This window comes from Micromys minutus (assembly GCF_963924665.1).
Source record: "Micromys minutus genome assembly, chromosome: 16".
NCBI classification, from domain to species: Eukaryota; Metazoa; Chordata; class Mammalia; order Rodentia; family Muridae; genus Micromys; species Micromys minutus.
Genome location: NC_137985.1, coordinates 15,465,254 through 15,488,368, shown reverse-complemented (window position 1 = coordinate 15,488,368; position 23,115 = coordinate 15,465,254). Strand labels below are relative to the sequence as shown.

The following is a 23,115-nucleotide window of genomic DNA, read 5'->3' as shown; positions in this document are numbered from 1 at the left end:
TGATACATTTGGACTTGAGATTTGTAGAAGGAGATAAAAAGTATCCATTTGCATTCTTCTGCATGCTGACTGCCATTTGAATTAACACCATCAACACCATTTGTTGAAGAGGCTGTCATTTTTCCATTGAACATTCTAAACACTTTGTCAAAGACCAAGTGATCATAGGTGTATGGGTTCATTTCTGGTTCTTCAATTCTATTTCATTGATCTACCTGAGTGTCTCTGTACAAATATGTGGTTTTTAGTCACTATTGATCTGTAGTACAGTTTCTGGTCAGGGATGGTGATTTCCACAGAAGTGCTTTTATTGTTAATGATAGTTTTTTGGTATCCACGCACAAGAATATAGAAATAATCTGATGCATCCTATCAGATCACTATGCACTAAGGTTGGTCTCAGGGAGTGCAGTGCTCTCTGGAAAAATGTCCTATCTGGAGTGAGTCTCCACCACCAGAACTCAGAATATATTTTCAGGAGGCTGAGCTCCCAGATCAGATGCACAGGCATTTTTCCACCTGGACCAAGGGTAAGTCTGAGGAACAGACCCAGGGAGGGACAACTTTGAGTTCTCAGTGTGTAAAGAGTGTGGAGATCTCTGGAAAAGATTTTTTCCAGAGAGAAATAGAAAGAGAGGGGGGGGGGCTGACTCTGCCATTAGGACTTAGTACCTATGGGCAGAGGGCTGAGCTCTCAAAACAGCCTCACAAGAGTTCACACATGAGCCCTTGGAGACAGAACTGAATCACTTCTATCAGAACTTACTGCCTGCCCACAAAGAGCCAAATACCCAGGACAAGCCCACAGGCCCTTAGATCCCCAGGAGAGACAAGCTTCAGTTAGAGTCAAGATAAACTATAATCACAGACAACAAGATGGCAAGAGGAAAGTGCAAGAACACAAACAATGGAAACCAAAACATCCTGGCAACATCAAAACCCAGTTGTCCCACAACAGCAAATAGTGGATTTCCCACAACACTAGAAAAACAGGATTTAGACCTAAAAATCATACTTCTTGATGATGGTGGAGATCTTAGAGAAGTGCATGAACTTTACCTTCATTAAACAACTATAAGAGAACCAGGAGAAATCATTCAAAGTTTTGCAGTAAAACACAACCAAACAGGTGAAGGAACTGAATACAAAAATTGATACAATAAAAAAATTAGAAAATGATACAACCCTGGAGATAGATATCTAAGAAACTATCAGGAGTCACAGATACAAGCATTACCAATGGACTACAAAGATGGAAATGAGGATCTCAGGGGCAGAAGGCAATGTAGAAAATATAGACACAACAGTAAGGAAAGATGCAAAACCAGAAAGCTCCTAACCCAAAATATCCAGGACATCAGGACACAATGAGAAAACCAAACCTAAGGAAAATAGGTATAGATGAGGGCAAGGAATATCAACTAAAAGGCACAGTAAATATCTTCAACAAAATCATAGAAGAAATCTTTCCTAACCTTAAGAACAAGATGAATATGAACATAAAGGAAGCATACAGAACTCCAAACATATTGGACCAGAAAAAGAAATTCTTCTCTACACATAAGAGTCAGAACACCAAATGTTTCAAACAAAGAAGAATACTAAAATTTTTAAGGGGAAAAGGACATGTAACATATCAAAGCAGACCAATCAGAATTACATCAGAATTCTCAACAGAGACTCAAAGTTAGAAGATTGTAAACAGACATCATACAAACTCTAAGAAAACACAAAAGCCAGCTCAGATTACTGTAACCAGCAAAATTCTCAATTACCATACATAGAGAATCCAAGATATTCAAGGACAAAAGGAAATTTACACAAATCCAGCCCTGCAAAGGATAATAGATAAAAAAATCCAACACAAGGATGGAATCTACATTTTGGGAAAAGCAAGAAAATAATTATTCAAAAAAAGAAGAAAGACACACAAACATAATTCTACCTCTAATACCAAAATTAACAGGAAATAACAGTCACTATTTCTTAATATCTATTGACATCAATGGTATCACTTCCCCAATAAAGGGATATACACCGTAAGACTGGATATGTAAACAGAACCCAGCATTTTGCTGTATAGCGGAAACTCATCTCATATAAAAAGATAGACACTTACTCAGCATAAAACACAGTGAAAAAACCTTCCAAGAAGAAGGACCCAAGAAAAAGCTGGAGTAGCAATTCTAATATTGAATAAAATAGATTTTCAACCAAAAGTTATTTAAAAAAATAAGGAAGGACATATTTTACTCATCACAAGAAAAATCTATCAAGATGAATTCTCAAACCTGAACATCTATGCTCCAAATAAAAGAACATCCACATTCATAAAAGAAATTCTACTCATGCTCAAAGCATATATTGAACCACATACAATAATAACGGGAGACTTCAACACTTCACTGCATCAATGAACAGATCATGGCAGGAGAAACTAAACAGAGACACAATGAAACTAGCTGAGGTTATTAATCAATTGGAATTAACAGACATCTACAGAACATTTCACCCTAGAAAAAAGAATATACCTTTTGGAAGCATCTCACTGCACCTTCTTCAAAATTTATCATATAGTTGGTTACAAAGCAAGTCTCAACAGATATAAGAAGATTGAAGTATTCCTATGCATCCTATCAGATCACCATGGACTAAGGCTCTTCTTTAATAGCAACAAAGGCAATGAAAGCCCACATGGAAGGTGAACAATGTGCTACTCAATGATAACATGGGCAAGAAATATATAAAGAAGGAAATTAAGGATTTTTAAAAAAATTTAATGATAATGAAAGCATAAAATACCCAAACTTCTGAGATGCAGTGAAAGCAGTATTACAATGAAAACTCATAAAAGGTGTAAGTGCCTCAAAAAAAAATCTGGATAAAAAATACACTAGCAACTTGATGGCACACCTAAAAGTTCTAGAACAAAAAGAAGCAGATACACCCAAGAGGAGTAGATGCCAGAAAATTATCAAAGTCAGAGCAGAAGTCAACTATGTAGAAACTAAAAGAACTCTACAAGGAGTCAACAAAACCAGAAGCTGGTTGTTTGGGAAAATTAACAAGATTTATAATCCTTTAGCAAGACTAACTAAAGGGCAGAGAGAGAAAGAGAGAGAGAGAGAGAGAGAGAGAGAGAGAGAGAGAGAGAGAGAGAGAGAGAGAGAGAGAGAGAGAGAGAAAGAGAATGTCCAAATTATTAAAATCAGAATTGAAAGGGGAGACATAAAACAGAAATAAAGTCTAGAAATCATCAGATCCTACTAAAAAACCCATACTCAACAAAACTGAAAAAATTTACAGAAAAAATCTAGACATATACAAGGTACCAAAGTTAAATCAGAATCAGATAAACCATCGAAACAGCCCCATAACTCCTAAAGAAATAGACACAGTCATCAAAAGCCTCTGCAACCAAAAAAAGTCCAGCAACAGATGGATATAGTGCTGAATTCTACCAGACCTTCATAGAAGACCAAATACCAATAGTCTCCAAACTATTCTACAATATCAAAACAGAGGGAATACTACCCAAGTCATTATTCAAAGCCACAATTATGCTCATCCTTAAAACACACAAAGACCCTACAAAGAAGGAGAACTTCAGACAAGTTTCCCTCATGAAAATTGATGAAAAATTACTCAATAAAATTCTTGCAAAACAAATCTAAGAACACATCAAAACAATCATTTACAATGATCAAGTAGGCTTCATCCCAGGGATGCAAGGATGGTTCAATATATAAAAATCCATCAATGTTATTCATTATATAAACAAACTCAAAAAAATCATGTGATTATCTCTCTAGATGCGGAGAAAGAATTCAACACCCCTTCATATTAAAAGTCTTGGAAAGATCAGGAATACAAGGCCTATACTAAACACTGTAAATGCAATATGTAGCAATCTTGAATACAACATCAAACTAAATGGTAAGAAATTGAGGCATTCCCACTAAAATCAGGAACTAGACAAGGCTGCCCACTTTCTCCTTACCTATTCAATATAGTACTGGAAGTATTAGTCAAAACAATTAGACAGCCAAAGTATGTCAAAGAATACAATTCAGGAAGGAAGAATTAAAAATATTAGTATTTAGAGATGTATTGATAGTACAGTTAATTGACCCCCAAAAAATTCACCAGAGAAATTTTACAGCTGATAAGCAACTTCAGCATAGTGGATGGATATAAAGTTAACTCAAAAAAAACAGTAGCCTTCCTTTATTCAAAAGATAACCATGTGGTAAAAGAAATTAGAAATACAACAACCTTTTCAATAGTCAAAAACAATATAAAATACTTTGGTGTGACCCTAACCAAGAAAGTGAAAGATCTGTATGACAACTCCCTGTGATTAGTTAAAGCCACTTGAAGATTGATCTTCTTTGTCTTCCTCCATAGCACTTCTTCTCCATCTTCCCTGACTTCTCTGTTTTTTCCAAACCTCTCTCCCTGCCTTACATTTTATTGTCCAATCACATGCCATGTCTTATCTAGTGCTTCCCCTCTTTTAATTTCAACCACAGAGTTTGATAAGTAGATGTTTAGGAATTATCTCATAAAGTTGGGGAAGCTTGCACTATAATCAGAATATACTATGTGATTTTTTTTGTTAAAGAAAATTTAATCCAACAAGAAGAAATTATGCATTACTATATAGAGAGTAGTAGGTGGTCATGATGGTCACTATGGTAATGGTAGCAGAATACTGTTCTATAAGACAGAATAGGCATTTTGCCTATTTGAGAAGAAATGCATTTCAACAATGATATGTGTTCAAGTACATGGGAGTGTTGTGAAGACTTTGCTCTCTCTTTATCTTTTCTGCAAGCAAGCACTCACCAATCTTTATGTTAAAAGATGAAGAGTTCTTATCATCTATTTTTAACAGGAAAGAAACCATGTAATTGGTGGTTTTATTGGAATTCTACTCTTGATTCTATTACATTAGTTTTTTTAAAAAATTATTAAATGATCTTTGTATTTATAGTTGAAATGTTATCCCCTTTAGTCACCCCACTCCCATCCTTCACCCCCTTCTCTTTGTCTTCACGAAGGTATACTAGTTCCAAATCACCCTCAATGCCTTGGCAATCCCTACATTGGGAAAATGCACCCTCATTGGAACAAAGGCCTCTTCTCACACGGATGCCAGACACTGATATTCTCTGTTACATATACAGCTAGAGCCATGGACCACTCAATTTCTGCTCAATGGTTGGTGCTCCTTCATTTTCCCCCACAGCAGCCCCCTCACCAGTGTCCCCATGTTCAGTCTGATGGTTCGCTGCAAGTATGCTTAGCTGCTTGACTCTGGCAAAGCCCCTATCTGGTTCCTGACAGCAAGCACATCCAGTATCATTGACAGTGCTTGGTCTTGATGGATGCACATGATGTGGATCCCCAGATGAGGCAGCCAATGAAAGATCCATTCCTCAATCCCTGATCTTCAATTGATACTGTATGTCATTCTGTGAGTGTTGTGTTCTGCATTCTAAGAAGGACTGAGGCTTCAACATTTTGGCCTTCCTTTTTGAGCTTCATGAGGTCTTGAATTGTTTCTTGGGTATTCAGAGCTTTCTGGGTCTAGTATACAGTTATTAGTGACTGTATACCATGGGTGTGCATTTGCGACTGGGTTACCTAACTCAGGATGATATTATCTAATTCCATCCATTTGACTAGGAATTTTCTAAAGTCATTGTTTCTAATAGCTGAGTAGTACTTCATTGTGTAAATGTACAACACTTTCTGTATCCACTCTTTTGTTGAAGGACATGTGGGTTTATTCCAGCATTTGGCTATTAGAAATAAGGCTACTATGAACATGGTAAAGCATATGTCCTAATTATTTATTGAAGCATCTTTGGATATACTTCTAAGAGTGGAATAGCTGAGTCTTTAGGTAGTACCATGTCTAATTTTCTCAGCAACAGACAGACAGATTTCCACAGTGGTTGTATTGAAATTAAAATTTTAAGTTGTCCCAACTGACCCTGCCTTGATGACAAGCATGTTTCAAGGCTAAGAACAAAGTAACACGTTCAAAGAAATGGTCCAAACCCAGACCATCTAGACTCAATGAGGTCTGCAGTCCTGGGAAAAACAAATACAAGGTCAGTGGGTCCCAAAATAGAGTAGCCTAGAGTTAAATCATGTCCAAATGCAGACAGAGTGTGCCAATTTGAGTGAACCAATAAAATTGTTATGTGCCTGTTGCTAACTGCCTATGTAATTTTCTCTATAAATATGTCCCCCTAATTAAGTTCACAGTCACCTCCTCTATCTCCTGCATGAGATATGTGTCATCCCCAGACCTCTGGTCTCCCCCTTTCCCACAATAAATCTCTTGCCTGATTGCAGCAAGATAGGCTCTCTGTGAGTTTGTGGGTTTGCATTCTCCAGGTACTAGAGTTAGGGGCTTCCCCAAATTTGGGAGTCTTTCAGTACCAGCTTATAATCCCACCATTTAACAAAAGGGAAACAACAGTTTCAATAATATCCCCATAAAAATTCATCACAATCCTTTTTTGATCTTGGAAGAACAATTCTGAATTTCATATGGAAAACAAACCCACAAAACTGCTGGGTATCTAAAACAACCCCATATAGCAATAAAACTTTCAGAGATATCACCTTTCCTAACTTCATACTGTAAGAAAAAGCAATAGAATCATCAAAGTAAAAATTGTTTTGTTATAAGACAGATAGGATTTTCAGTGGAATTAATCAAAGAACCAGAGATAAATCCATACTTTTTTGGAACTTGATTTTTGTAAAAGAATGCCAACAGATCTAAATTATCACCATTCACAAAACTCAAGTCTAAGTGGGTCAAAGACCTCAACATAAATCCAAATATACTAAATACGATAGAAGTAAAATTGGGAAAGAGCTTGAACACATTGGTACAGGAGACAACTTTCTGAAAGAACAAATGTAGGTCTGGCACTAAAATAAATAGTAAATCGGACCTGAAAAAAACTAAAAAGCTTTTGTAAGAAAAAGGGTACCATCAATCTAACAAAATGACTTTACAGAATGAGAGTAGATTTTCCTCATTCTTACACCTGACATACTGCAAATATCCAAAATATATAAAGAAATAAAAAAAACTTATATTCCAACAAAGCAAAGAACTTGGTTGAAGTGCTAATAAATCAAGCAGAGGAATCTCGAATGACCTGTAATCACTTAAAGAAATGTTCAATAACTTTATTCAGTAGAGATATGTAGATCAACATGACTCTGAGTTTCTATCTCATACCCATTATAATGGCTAAGATTTTTAAAAATCTAGCTATTAATAACAAAGCATTATGAATTTTGCAGGCAAGTGAATTTTACTAGGAAATAACTTTCTGAGTGAGTTCAACCAGTTGGCAAAGGAAATATACTGTTTGTACTCACTTATAAGTGGATATTAGCCATAAATTACAGGATTACCACATTAAATTTTATATGCTCATAGAAACTATATAAAGAGGAGTACCCAAGTCAGGATAGTTTACTCTTTCTCAGAAGGGGAGATAAATAGATATAGGTAAATGAAATGAGGGAACTGGGTTGAAAACAGGATGAGGGTAGATAACTAGGGATAGTTCAGGTTTAGAGAGAAAACAGGTAAGAGAGAATGTAAGTTGGTCATGGGCATGAGGTCTTCTTGAAGACATACCAGAGACCTTGGATGTGGGGATCCCCCACCTAAACTGAGAATGACTATAGCAGAGACTATATCATTTGGGCATATGGACCATGAAGTGGCAATCTACTGTAGCCAGGAATGACCCTCAGTTGAGTAATTAGAATGGCAAACTAACCACAAAACATTAAATTCAAAATGTGTCCTGCCTAGAGGTTTGCAAGGACAAAACAGATCACAGACTGAGGCAATGGTCAACCAATGACTGGCCCAACTTTAAACCAATCCCATGAGACAAACCAATCCCTGATACTATTAATGCTCTTCTGCTATGGTTTCAGGCAAAAGCCTTGAATAATAGTCCTCAGAGAGGCTTCAACCAACACCTGCCTGAAACAAATGCAGAGACCCAGAACCAAACATTCAAGGGACCACAGGCTATTTTGTGGAAGAGTTGAGAGATAAATCTAAGGACCCAGAGGGGTGGGAATTTTACAAGAAGACAAACAAGTCATCTATCCTGGACTCTTGGGGTCTGACAGGAACTGAAAGAGCAACCAAAAAGTACACATGGGCTAGACTTTGGCCGCCACCACATGTGTAGCAGATGTGCAGCATGTTCTTTAGGACAGTCCTCCATCAACTGGTCAGTGGCGTGTCCCTGACTTTCTTTCATGCCTGTAGTGTTCTCTTAAGTGATCTACTTGGGCTGGCTTCAGATTACAGGATGTGACTAGTCCTGTATTTACTTGATGTGCCAGCATAGGTAGGTGTGGAAGGTATTCCCTCTTATCAGAGAAGAAAGGAAAAAGAGTTAGGGGAGGGGTTGCATCAGGGGGAATAGTGATGACATAGCCTGTAATTAAAATATACAGAGAATAAATAGATAGATGATAAAAATGCAAAAAGATACATCTCAGTTTTACATTATTTTTATGTTTTAATATTTATAGTTTTTAAAATTATTTCAAGGTATTTTCAATTATTCAAAGAGATAAATTACATACAACAAACATGTAAAAATATAGGTTGGAATTATTATAAAAATTATGTAGCAGGTACTCAAGACCTGTAAGATGGAAGGAAGTATAAATACAATGTTTGAATATGAGAAGTTGGTATCTTGGTACCATAAAGTGAATAACACAAAATATTCTTTCCTACAATCTCTTAGGCTTTTCACTCATGGGGTCAAAGTGTAAAAAGTAGTCTCAGTCTAATGAGGCACTTTAGATTGAAAATCTCCCAGGAAAATGCATGCTGCTATGAGAGTCTGCTGATCCCTCGTGAAAAGTCTGCTGTGATAGTGTTTCTTCCTGTTCATACAGTTGATTTTCAAATACACATATTCAAAGCTTCTAAAGTTGGATTAAGGCTGGCTGCTACAGCGACTTTGTCTTCATGCTTGTTTCTGGGGGTCTGAAGTCTGGGAGTTCTGCTTCTATAGAAAGTTCTTTAATTATTGGAGCACAGCCTGAGACTTAAAGGATAGTATTCCAGCAAATTATTATGTGTGGCAGCTCTGTCTGATTGAACTTTTTCATTAATTTTTTTCATGTATCACCCTCAATATCAGATTTATGAACAACATGGTAAACAAAAACCAAACAGATTTTCCAGGATTCTTTCTTCTGGGATTGACAGAGGACCCAAAACTGCAGCCCATCTTGTTCACCATTTTCTTTACTATATATCTGGTTACCATTCTGGGAAACCTGCTAATAATCTTGATTTCTATCTCAGACAGCCATCTTCATACCCCTATGTACTTACTCCTCTCCAATTTGTCCTTAAATGACATCTGTTTAAGCACAAGCACGATCCCCAAGATGCTAGTGAACATAGAAGAAAATAGTCAATGCATCTCATACGAAGGCTGCCTCACTCAAATGAGCCTTGTCTTAATTTTTTGTGGCATGGAAAACTGTCTTCTTGCAGTAATGGCTTATGACCGGTATATAGCTATTTGTCACCCCCTGAGATATACAGTCATTATGGAGCCCTGTTTCTGTATCCTGTTGATTCTATTGTCCTTGATAATTAGTGTTGTGGATTCTTTAATGCACAGCCTGATGGTGCTAAGATTGTCATTCTGCACACACCTGGAAATACCAAACTTCTTCTGTGAACTTCCCAAAATGCTCAAGTTAGCCTGTTCTGATACCCTCATTGATAACATCCTAATTTATATTTCATCATGTATATTTGCTGGAATTCCTCTCTCTGGAATAGTTTTTTCTTATATGCATATCATTTCCTCTATTTTGAAAATGTCATCATCAGAAGGAAAGCACAAAGCCTTTGCCACCTGTGGGTCTCACTTGTCAGTTGTGTCCTTGTTCTATGGGACAGGTTTTGGTGTATACATTACATCTATTATTTTGGATTCATCCACGAAGACTGCAGTGGCTTCAGTGATGTATTTGGTTATACCTCAGATGCTGAACCCCTTTATCTACAGTCTGAGAAACAGGGACATGAAGGATGCTATGAGGAAGTTCTTCAGTAAAATGGCTTCTTTTCTATGATATCTCATTTACTTGAACATCAATTTCTAGAGTAAGTAAACTAATACAAATTTATTGAATCAGAATTTTGATTTTTTGTCATACTGCATTCTTCTAATATGATAACAAAAGCACAATGTTTTAACTGTATCAAACTTCACAATTATGATATTTTCTGTGGCGCTATGACAAGGAGATAGACATTCTTTCCTAGTTAAGCTGTTACTGTTATTTTTAATCATAGTGCATGTACCTTTTAGTTAAATATTTTTATGCAAATTAAATGTCATTATCAATAGAATTGATGTATTTATGCATTAGGTGTTTGGTGAATTATATAGTTGAAGAAGCTTGAATTTCTATCAATCCTTCCTACAACTCTTTTCTTCCAGGTACTGGAAATAATATAAAACTGCAAGGGTAGTTTCTGGTTAAGTCCAAAGATTCAACATATATATATATATATATATATATATATATATATATATATATATATATATATATGTGTGTGTGTGTGTGTGTGTGTGTGTGTGTGTGTGTGTATCTCTTCTCTGTGTGTACGAGTGTGTATTTATGTGTGTGTGAGACTGTGTGTTTTTGAATTTTTAGATCTCATTGAATGACTTCATTTTATATCATTTAGACTAAATACTTGTAGTAGTTTGAATTGTTCTGAAAATATGGTTAGGTTTCAGGTCAGTGAGATAGCTCACTTGTAAAGATGTTTATGTTTATACCTGCTGACATTTTTTCACCCCCTAGGTTCCATGTGCTAGAAATAAAAATTCACTCACATAATGTGTCCTATGAGTTCAATATGCAAGTCATGGCATGTGGATAGCTAAATGCATAAGCATGTACACAAAGTAGATATTAGATAGATAGATAGATAGATATGTAAATAATATAGTGTGAAATATTTTAATGTAATCCTATCTCATTTTGCAGGTAGATGGAGAGACCTGACTCCCATAAGTTATCCTTCACCCTCTACACAAGAATCTTCTATTTATGTGCTATATACTTTTAAACACACACTTCCTTAAAAAAACAAATCTAGGATTGAATTTATTTTCAAACTTCTGAGAAAAAGAAAAATCTGAATGATGTTTGATATTATGGTCAACTGTGTTTCTTTCAGACAGAGAAAAAACAACTTCTATAGGAACATTTCTTCTAGAAAATGTGATGCAGTCATAATTTTATTGTGACTGAGTCTTCTAAGAAGTAGTGACTTCCTATTTTCATTCATTTAATAAAAAATATAATTTTATAACCTATACATTTTTATTAAAGATGTGCACATTGCCTTCTAATTGGAATGTACCTGAGAGCTTAGGAAATACGCTTCCTAAGAAAACATGAAAATTCATGATGAGAATTTTCATTCACATGGCAAATGTAGAATGTAGTAAATGAATGAATAGATTTAAACAACTTAATTTTGTTGCCACTGCTTGATACAACAGATAGATAAGTTACTTCTTGTTGAAAATTGGGCTGAAAGAATAAATACAGATATGTTATAGGAAAACAAGCATGGAGTCTTGAAAATCAAAATAAAACATATTCTGACTTATTTGAGTTTATAAAAGAATTTCTAAAGAAGAAATTTGCAAACATTAAAAGTTGTTTGAAGAAGTAATAGACCAAAAAAATTGGACAATTGATGATGCTCATTTCTAGAGATGATTTTCATGAGAGTTACCAATTTTAGTCCAAGAGCTGACATTCTTAGTAAATGCCCAAGTAATTCTACTGCTTTGGTGGAACAATGTGTGAAATTGTTTATTTTCTATTATCACCACTATTTTACATTAGGTTTAAGAAATAGGGTGCCATTTAGAAAACAAAGCTATTCCATTCTTTTTTTGTGAGAGACTGACAGATCATATAAAAAACTTTACCCCTCTTTTGAGAAGGGTCTGTTCCTACCAAGACACTTGTTTAGCACACTGCAAACAATATACTAATCATTATTCTGGCTGTGGAATTTAATTTCCACCTCTGCACCACTTTCCGTAATTTAAACTGACCTCAGAATAGTTTAATCCATTCTACAGAAATGAGGAAATATTCAAACACCCAAGCAGATCATAATTTTAATTGGTTTCAAATTTAATAAATGAAAATAATGTTTTGCACAAAATTACTTTCATATTTCCCCCTCAAAAATTTCACTTTCTCTCTAAATGAATCTTTTTTATTTCTATGAATTATTTTGTGTCCCTATGTTGTGTATTTTAAACACACAAAGTTCACTAGGTTTGTCACAGTAAATATGTGTAAGACCATATACTGGGACATTGAAAGCCTTTTAGGGACCTCATTTTTAATGACAAAAGACTTTCTGACCTTAGCAATCTTATTGATACCATAACTAAAATTTCATAGTATTTCATCCATATATGCCAGAACTTTGTCTGTTTTGATGTACTAAGGGACTTATGGATGCAGTTAGAGTTAATGTAAGTTCATGTGTGTAATGGTGTTCTCATGTCTGGCAAATACTGTCCGGTGTACATAATTATTCCATATCACTCTTTCTGTCTCTTTCATGATGTTTTGCTGAGCCTCACACAGAAAAAATCATAGTACACATGTTCCATTTAGGACTGAGCATTACTTAGTCTCTTTGTTTTTCAATGTAGGACAGTTGTGAGTTTCTGTCTTAATTGCCATCTACTACAATAATAAATTTTTCTAATGCTAGTTGAATGAATACTAATCAAAAAACCAACCTGTGGTTATAAAGATGAAAACACATTATTATGCCCACTACTGTTACCAAGATACATTTATTATTTCTTTTATTGTTGTGACCAAATATCATTAATTTCTCCTTTACATTTTCTCATAAGAGTGGGTGTGGCAGCAGTCCCAAGATGATGCTTGGGACTCCTGCCTAGTCTTGTGACTAGCACCTGACTTCCTCCTGTCCCTGAGATTAGCCACTCCCACCGTTCAAGGAGTTGCACAGGTGCACCAATGATGTGAGATCAGGCCAGATGATGCAGACCTATGAACTGCAGCTGTGCAACATGGACTGAGGAGGTGGAGATAAGAGAGGATAATAGGACTGTGCTTGGAGGCAGGAGAAAGAGAAAGAGAAACAGAGGGAGAAACAGAGAGAGAGACAGAAAGGGAAAAAAGATTTTTACTGGCATGTTGTAAGGTTCCTGAGTAAACTGCTTTGAGAAGAATGCTGTGTCGATGCTCCTTTCTGCTGGTCGGAGATGGTAGCGACAAGTGGTGGCCAGTATGTAGACCCATTCAGAACTCATCTTGGTCAGGGTGACTAGTCGGTAAGCTCCCAGGTAAGTGGGACAATCAAGGTTCTCAGTTTGAGACTATAAAGCTCCCCGGTAAAGGGAATGAGAAAGGCTCTTGTTTTGAGATGACAAAGTTCCCGGTACAGGGAAAAGTTGCACCTGGCACTATGGAAAACACAACATCAGTTTATACAGTTCGCAAAGCTCTGAAGGATTTGCTGAAAGCAAAAGGAATTGGGCTAAGAAAGGAGACTGTATAGAATATTTTAAAAGCAGTGGACCAGGTAGCTCCTTGGTTCCTGCTATCCGGACATCTCACAATGTCTAGTTGGAAAAAATTAGAAAAGGATTTGGGGTTTGCTGAAGAGCAAGGGGCACCAGCTAAAGGAGTGCTGCCAATATGGAAATTGGTGAAAAACTGTATAGATGATGAGGAATGGTGTAGTGCAGAACTGGAGAAAGGAAATGAGACTCTGAATCAGGTTAGGAAAAAGCGCTCCCAGAATTCAGAGGTGGAAGAAGTGTCTAGTGTGGGAGAAATGTTGGAAGACAATCTAGAGAGCATAGCTGAAAGTTTGGAGATAATGTAAGTACAGATTGAACCATTGGTTCCAGGACCGCCAGGGCTTGCTTGATTTTTTTCGATACATCACCTATTTCATTGGTTCAAGAATTTCATTCACAGTTCCATGTTAATTCCAAGACTCTGTTCTCACGCTTTATGATTACGCACAATGAAGCATGAGATATTGTAAAAGGGTGTCAGAAGTGTGCCCCTATGCTACCCCAGATTGGTTTTACGCCCTCTACACCTCTGGCAAATGGATGTCACTCATTCCCTTGAGTTTGGAAAATTAAAATATCTCCATGTTTCTGTTGATACAGTCTCTGGGATTATTTTTGCATGTCTACATACAGGGGAAAAGGCATGTCATTGCACATTGCTTTGAAGCATGGAGCACCTGGGGGCAGCCCAAAGAATTAAAAACAGATAATGGGTCTGCCTTTACTTCTGCTTGTTTTGTGTCCTTCTGCAAAATGATGGTTATTCTAGTAACTCACAGATTGCCCTATAATCCTCAAAGACAAGAAATCATTAAGCGTGCTCACCACACCCTCAATAAGTGTCTAGTTAAACAAAAGGGGGGAATTACCTCCACAGGTTCTCCCACTAGGGAGAGACTGGCTATTGCTCTTTTTATCTTAATTTTTTAAAATGAAGACAACCATGGGCAGGTTACTGCTTATTGTCACACCAATCCTGATGTTTGTCCCAAAGGACTCGTTATGTGGAAAGATGTCCTGACTGGCAAATGGCAAGGTCCTGATCTGGTGTTGGTTTGGGCGAGAGAGTCTGTTTGTGTGTTTCCTCAGGAATATCGACAGCCACTGTGGGTCCCAGAGAGGTTGACCAGAGTGGTCCAGGATGAGCAGAGCAACAACCCTGTGGATGAGCCTGATGCTGCTGATGCTCTTGGTGGTGAAGACTGAAGATCTGCGATGGGGGCTCCTATCAGTGTTTCCAAGATTGTTATGTTTTCAGATGATTATCATTTTCAGGATATAATTGGACATCCCAAAGTCCTGCTCAGGCAATTGCCAGCAATCCCTTTAATGTATGGTTGCTGTGTGGTGTTAATTGTAGTTGCACAAGATTTGTGTGCTTTAAGTATGCTATTTGAGAGGGGGTTGGCATAATGCAAGCTGTCATTGGAATGTGTCTGTGGGATTTGAGACACATTCTCTGTTTCTCAGTTTGTTCCCTGGCCTGTACAGGCCCCCTCAGCAATGACCTTATTCAGGCGTAAAAGGGATTTTGGTCATCACTGCTGCCTCAAGGCTGAAAGAATGGGCTGGACTAGCTGGATTAGCCCTTTGCCTGGTCCTCATAAGTCTCCTGGCATTCTGGTGCATGTGCTGTATACAATTTCAACAGTGCAGTATTCGAGCCTTAATGATACAGGCTTTTGCAGCAGTAGATACTGGGCAGTCTCCTCAAGTGTAGCTTGGTATGCCAGAGAAGTATTCAGTGATGGTTAAGACTCTCTGGGCGTGTCACTAACCTAAGACAGGGATAGAACCAATGCTGTTCATCTCCCAAAGATGAGTAAGGGGCACTATCTCAGGGGGCAACCTAGGACAGACATTCTCTTGGCCAAAAATATAAATAAGGGGGAGATGTGGAGAGCGGGTATGGTGGCAGTTCCAAGATGATACTTGGGACTCTAGCCTAGTCTTGTGACTAGCACCTGACTTACTTCTGCCCCTGAGATTAGCCACTCCTACCATGTGAGCTGCTACACAGGTGCACCCATGACTCAAGATAAGGCCAGATGACATGGATTTATGAACTGCAGCCACACAACATGGACTGAGGAGGTGGAGATGAGAGAGGATAATAGGGCTGAGCTTGGGACCAAGGAAAAGAGAAAGAGAAACAGAAGGAGAAACAGAAAGAAAGAAAGAAAGAAAGGGACAAAAAGATTTTCACTGTCATGCTGTAAGGTTCCTGAATAAACTGCTTTGAGAAGAACATTGTGTCCTCGCTCCTTTTCTGCTGGTTGAAGATGGTAGTGACATTTTATTTTTCCAAATTTTCTCTTGTACCTCACCTTGTTATCCTTAAAATTCATTGTCACCCTTTTCAGTTACTGTTGTTACATTTGTGTGTGTATGCATATACATATATGTTTTTAAATACAATCTGTTCTGACTGAATAATACTTATATTCATGTGTAGTTCAGGTATGGCAAATTGGTTTTGAATAAAACATTTGGGTTATCTTTGGAGAAGATTATCCAATCATCAATTATTTTCTTTTCTTATCAATTCTTAATTGCTTGTAGTTTTCTTTTTTGTTTCTTTGTTTTGTTTTGGTTTGGCCTAGGCTTGAGGCTTTGCAGTCTTTCCTTCATTTACTTTCAATTGTCTATAGGTGTTATCCCTGTTCAGCTCATGTTTAGAGAGATATGTTGTTGATATTTTATTTATTTTGTTTTTAATACTATGAGGAAAGACATTCCTCCAGCATACATTTTTGTCCCCTGACTCTTTTCAAGTGTCTGCCTACCTTTCTGCACTGTTGACTGAGCCTTGTGTAAAGGTGTGATTCATAGATATATCCATTGAATTACCCAGATCTGTTTGGTAAATGTAAGTGTTTATTTGCCTTATTAAAAATATCCTCACAACATTAGTCTGTGATTACTGTTTAAACATTTGACATCTTTTACTAGAGTGCACAATAAACATGAAAGGCATTACTGTATTTTCTGCTCATTCTGGTCACTGGTTAAAATAGCATTCTTTTGCTTCACCACCTCAGCCTTGTGATCTTCAACTTCTCTGATTTGGAATATTACACAACTATGTAATTATACATTTCACTTATTACATTAGTTTTATTCCATCAGATGTCTCTGGAGAATCAATACAGGAAATGTGGTTCATTTACACAATGGAATAGTATTCAGCTTTTAAAAATGAGATATCATGAATATTGTAGTCAAATGGATGGAACTAGATAATATTCTCCTGAATGAGGTAACACAGTCCCCAAAATTCATGCATGGTATGTACTCTCTGTTAAGTGGATATTAGCCAAATTGTATAGAATACCTAGGATACAACCCACAAGCCATAAGTATTGTCACAAGTAGAAAGGCCCATGTGAGGAAGATTCAATCCCATGTAGACTGGAGAATAAAATAATCATGGGAGGGTATGGAGGCAAGGATGTGGGTTGGAGAGGAAAGAGGAAGGAGAAAATGGAAAGAGGACACTGTTACTGATGTTATAATATGCTTATAGACAGGAGTCATGCATGACTGTTCTTTGAGAATTCCTACAAGCAGCTGACTGAGACAGCTGCAGATTTCTACACCCAGCCATTGGATGGAAGACAGCGTCTCTTATGGTTGAATTAGGGAAAGAACTGAAGAAGCTGCAGGGGAATGTGACCCCATTTTTAGACCAGCAGTCTCAACTAACTGAGACCCCAGGCAGCTCCCAGAAACTAAGTCACAAACCAGGCAGCATATACTGGTTGGTATGAGGTCCCTGGCACATATATAGCAAAGGACTGTCTGCTTTTGCCTCAGTGTGAGAAGATAAACCTAATTCTTAAGAGACTTGAAGACTCAGGGAAGAAGAAGGCCTTAAGGAGGGCACCTTCTTGAAGGCAATGGGAAAGAGTGGGATGAGGAACTCTGCTGCAAGTTCAGGAAGTGGGCCATTGGCTGGAATGCAAATAAATTAAGTACCAAAAATAGACATTTAGTAATAATTATTATGACCTTAAACTGCTGCATTTTTTGTTTGTTTATACATTTATTTTGGTTTGTTACTGATTCTCTATATCAATATTTCAACACTGTCTTTGTCTTTCTTGGTTTGATAATTTTCAGATTGAATGTATTTTAACAGCCACACAATTATTACTAAAAAGCTTGAAATCATTATTCATTAATTAATCACCATTAACTTAAAACTTAACATATTTTCTCTTCCATGAGTTATCTTTAATTTCTCCCAGGAAATTTTGTTTTACATGAATAATTCTACTCTAAATTCCCATCCTTAATTATGATAATTTTTATAAGAAAACCCCAAACTGATGTGTACCATTCATAAAATCTCAAATATGTTACAATAGCCTATATATCTATCATGAATAAATAATTAACATAATTAATTAATAATGGAAATATTGAGAAATTAAAAAATATAATCATATTTTTAAGAAGCACATGAAAAGATTTAGCCACATTTATTATTAAGCAAATATATATTCAATTTGAATCTAAAATATAAACTTTTATAAGAGATGACATATTTGAACAAAAAATGAATATGATTACAGTGTGTTATTTACATATATAAAATAAATTTTTGTTGTAATAGCTGACTGCTGATAACAAACCTATTTTCTAGCAAGAGGTAAATTGGTGAACATTAAATATTAAAATTAATATTAAATTAATATTAAAATATTGGAATACCCTCAAGCAATAAAACCAGGATGGTGTTGTTATAGAATGATTCAAAGACTGTAACATATATATGGTAAATAAATTAGCAAAACATATTTATAAGGACATAACTTCCACCTCTAGATGAGTGTAACATGGCTGCCTTCCATGAGGCCCAGCAAGTAAGTGACTATGAAAAAGGTAGACACTTATACCCAATCAATGAACTGTTGTTGGAACCCCTGTGGTTGAATTAAGGAGAGGCTGGAAGAAGTTGAGGAGGTGTGTAACTCCTTTGGAAGACAAGTAGTCTCAAGTAGCATGGACCTCCAAGATCTCTCAGACACTGTGCAACCCACCATGCAGTATAAACTAGCTTGTAAAAGACCCTCAACTCATACATAACATAGAACTACCTGATCTGGCCTCAGTCAGATAAGATGTACCTAATGCTTGAGAGATTTGAGGTCCCACAAACTTACTAGGTCTGGCAGGGGGGTGGGGTGGGGCAGATGTGGAGTAAGGTAGAGTTGGGTGGGGACATCCTCTTGGAAACAGGGGAGAAGGAATAGAAAGAGAAACAGTCAGAAGGCAGACCAAGAGAGGAATAAAAAGTGGCCTGTGAAAAGAGATTGAATAATTAAAAAAAAATAAAATTTATCAAGAAAGTTTAGGTAGAAAAGTAATTCTAAGAATCCTAATATATCTCTCAAATTATAGGTTAGAATGACAGTGATAGAGGAAACATGACAATAACTGACATACATACTATGAAATAAAGTCACACCGGTAAACCCTTTACATGTTGACAGAGGTGTCAAAAATACACTAGAAAATGACAGGCTGCCAAGAAACAATGCAGAGAGACAATGCTTACATGTGGAGGATTAAATTAAGTCCATATATCTCTAGCTGGAGAATAATATATAAGATCTGAAGTACTGAAACTATTAGGAGCTGTGGTTATTTTCAAACATTTGGTTCTCAGTATTGAACATGGAAATGTCATGGCAACCAGCGAATTTAAATGCATCGAAGAAAGTTGTTTCAAAGTGAAACCATAAGATATACATGATAAAATGTAAAATTCATGTTTGTGCTACCCAACAGTCACTTGGGGATGGAACTGCCTAATGAATAACATGGCCTCAAGGGCCATGGAGGTCACACGTAATCTCACAGTGACCATCTACTTATTAGCTTTGAACCAGTAGTAGGTAGCATTCCTGACCCTGCTCTTAGTAACCACCATTTTTCCACAGGGTCACTGTGCCTTTCCACCTTTACAAGTTCCTCAGAGCAACATTTGCATATTTTCTTTTAAACTGAGAGAAGAACTGAATGTCATTTTTAAATCTTGAATTCCAGGTAATCTGAAATTTAGTTATCTTCAAGACTTCTGACAGGAGATAATCTATTTGAGAATGGGTGGGATAAGAAAATGCCAGATATCTGCAGAATTTTTAGTCATTTTTCATGCTTATCTCTACTCATACACCAACATTTGAGCAGCTTCAATTCTGGTAGTTTCACAAACTAATTCTAAATCCCCAAACCAATCTACTTTTCTAAACCCTAAAGTCAATCTTTATATATCCATCACAAGCCAATCAGATACCTTTGACACCAGACCTGATTTTCTATAAAGCAAGCAACAAATTTAAAAGTTTAATTAATCTTTTATGTTCCACTCCATTTTTTCTTTTACAAAGAAAAATACACAGTACACTTTAGTTATGCTTAATACAGTATTATGAATTGTTCTACAAATTTTACATTTATTTGATTATATACATATTAATACCATCCTATAAATACTCGCCTGTAGTGAAAAATATATTTATTATGTTCATAAAGCACTGAAATAAATCAAATTTATATTATAATTATATATTATTATATAATATATATAATATATAATAAAGAATTTATATATAATAAAGAATATATTATTAATATATAATTAAAATCAGTGAAAATTATCATTTAAAATAAATTAGATGATCTTTCTGATCATGTCTTCACAAATCTATCTATTCTCTTACGTACTGTATTGAGAAAAGTGGTCTTATCATGTTTATACATACATTAGTCACAATCAGCCAGCTTTGTTGCAATTACATCCCAAATATTGCTCTTGAAGATTTTGATTTTGTTTTTATATTTTCTTCCTCTCAATGTGAAATAATATTTTATAAAAGCTTCTGTTACACAATTTAAAGAAGCAAACTTCTGACACAGATGAAAACAATTTTCTTGCTCACAAGCTGGATACTGAAGCCAGATTTAGATGTAATGCAACATAAAATACCAACCATGAATTTTTTTTCTTTTTTAGATTTAGTATAATTTTTATACTGCTGGAAATTTGCATAATTATTAGTTTAAAATTATGTATAATTTTAAGAATAATTTTTGGTTCTATAACATACATTAATAATCCACTACAAAAGACACTTAAATACAGATTAGGGTATAAATAATAGAAGTGGAAGGCAAACGATGAAGAAAAAAATGCAAACAGAGTCAAAGTGGCCTTGTATAATTGCTTCTGTGACCAATCACTTATATTTCTTCATTCAGATTCTAACAAATGATGAAATTAGAAAACCAAACAAGAGTAGTAGAATTCTTTCTCTTGGGATTCTCACAGGATCCAGAACTTCAGCCCATTCTCTTTGGACTGTTCCTGCTTATGTACCTAGTGACAGTTTCTGGGAACCTGCTCATCATCCTGGCCATTGTCTCTGACTCTCACCTCCACAGTCCAATGTACTTCTTCCTTTCAAATCTTTCCTCAACTGATATCTGCTTCAGCTCCACCACTGTTCCTAAAATGCTGATGAATCTTCAGAAACAGAGCAAAGAGATTAGCTACACAGGTTGTATTACCCAGCTCAGCTTTGTCTTAATTTTTGCTGGAATGGAAAACTTTCTTCTTGCAGCAATGGCTTATGACCGTTATGTGGCTATCTGCAATCCCCTTCGATACACAGCCATCATGAAACTCCATTTATGTCTCCTGATGCTTTTATTGTCTTTGTACATAAGCATTGTTGATGCACTTGTACATGGTTTAATGACTTTGCGGCTCTCTTTCTGCACATTTCTTGAAATTCCTCACTTTTTCTGTGAACTATATCAGGTTATCAAGCTTGCATGTTCTGACACTGTCATCAATAACATCCTGGTTTATGTACTGACTAGTTCATTGGGTGGTATATCCATGATAGGGATTATTTTCTCTTACTTCAAAATTATCTCTTCCATCCTTAGAATGCCATCATCAGGTGGTAGGCATAAAGCTTTCTCAACATGTGGGTCTCATCTGTCAGTTGTGTCCTTATTCTATGGAACAGCTTTTGGGGTATACATTAGTTCTGTTTTACAGAATCATACAGGAAGACTTCTGTAGCATCATTGATGTACACTGTGATTCCTCCAATGCTGAACCCATTTATCTACAGTCTTAGGAACAAAGATATGAAAAAGGCTTTGAAGAAAATCATCTAAACATCTATTTTTTATTTAAAGTGTTACTTTCAATGTGACCTTCTAAACTGTCACATGGATTACTGGATGAATCAAATATCACTCATTCAACCATATGCTATTTTTTAGAACAGAGATTAGGTACTAGAATAATAGAGCTAAAGGTTATTATTCTTTTATATGAAAGTATCTGTTATTCTACTCTGTTTAGTGGGGATTTTCAATTCCTATATGAAATTTGAGAATGATTTCCTGGACAGTGTCTATAGACAGAGATTCAGAAAAAGATTATAGAAATAATTATCAGAAGCTGCTAACTCACATTATTTACAGTATCATGTCAAAAAGAAGAAATAACCTAAGTGAATATTTCATTAGGCAGAGCTGACCATCTCATCATGAATACTGCCTTGAGTACGACAGTTTTCTGATACCTATGACGTTGTCCTGACATTTATGGCATTAGGCTAAATATTTTTAAGACAATTATTTTAACACCTGCATCATTCTGGGTTCTCTACTGCTGTTACAATTCTGAATTATTTGGAGAAGCTTCTGTTGACCTCAAAAGTGAATGGAAAAGCTATGAATTTTGTGAGTCCATCATGAAAGCAGAGGTTTCTTTAGTGGCTGCTTATTATTTTTCAGCAATACTCTCTAAATGTGTATTCCCTATCCATGAAGGTACTCTATATTATGAATTCAATTATCTGATAGTATAATAAAATTTTAAGTTCCTCTGAAAAGATAGGAATAACTTACAAGTTCTATAAAGAGCCCAAATAGGACAATGAGGAGCAAGAAGACTTCTTAGGACCATAGAAAAGGATCTCCTATTTAACCTTACCTAAACCAATATAAATATACTCTGTGTATTTATTCTTATGTAGACATACAAGTGTAACACCCATTTTTCAAGAAACATCTTTTGTATCAGATTAGAGCATTTGGAAAGACCCAACTAATTAAAATGAAAGAACCACTGGCTATGTGATACAAAAATCTCAATTGATACATAAAAAGCACAACCGTGACATAGAAAGCTCAGGAACCATCACAGAAATGGAAGTGAGTATAATTTGGAAGAGAGAGATAAACAGGCATCTGTTGCTTGAGTGTGCCTTTTGTAGCTGACAGGTGCTTCTCTCATATAATATCACTGGAGGCTTCACCTAAACAAGACTTGAAAATGATAATGCCAATTAATATATTTTGTATGTGCCCC

At 36.0% G+C, this 23,115-nt stretch overlaps 2 protein-coding genes across 2 annotated transcripts; both read left to right on the top strand.

Moving 5' to 3' along the window:
* Positions 1 to 9,228: 9,228 nt before the first annotated feature.
* On the top strand, positions 9,229 to 10,176 carry LOC308430776 (olfactory receptor 7G2-like; the record flags this gene model as incomplete). The annotated part of the gene is made up of 1 exon (XM_080930064.1): positions 9,229 to 10,176. One exon carries the CDS (start codon positions 9,229 to 9,231, stop codon positions 10,174 to 10,176), a length of 948 nt encoding a protein of 315 aa, XP_080786190.1.
* A 10,818-nt stretch (positions 10,177 to 20,994) lies between these two features.
* LOC308430797 (olfactory receptor 7G2-like) lies at positions 20,995 to 21,911 on the top strand (the record flags this gene model as incomplete). The annotated part of the gene is given in 2 exon segments (XM_080930084.1): positions 20,995 to 21,781; positions 21,784 to 21,911. Coding segments are annotated over 2 exon segments (915 nt in total).
* Positions 21,912 to 23,115: the final 1,204 nt, after the last annotated feature.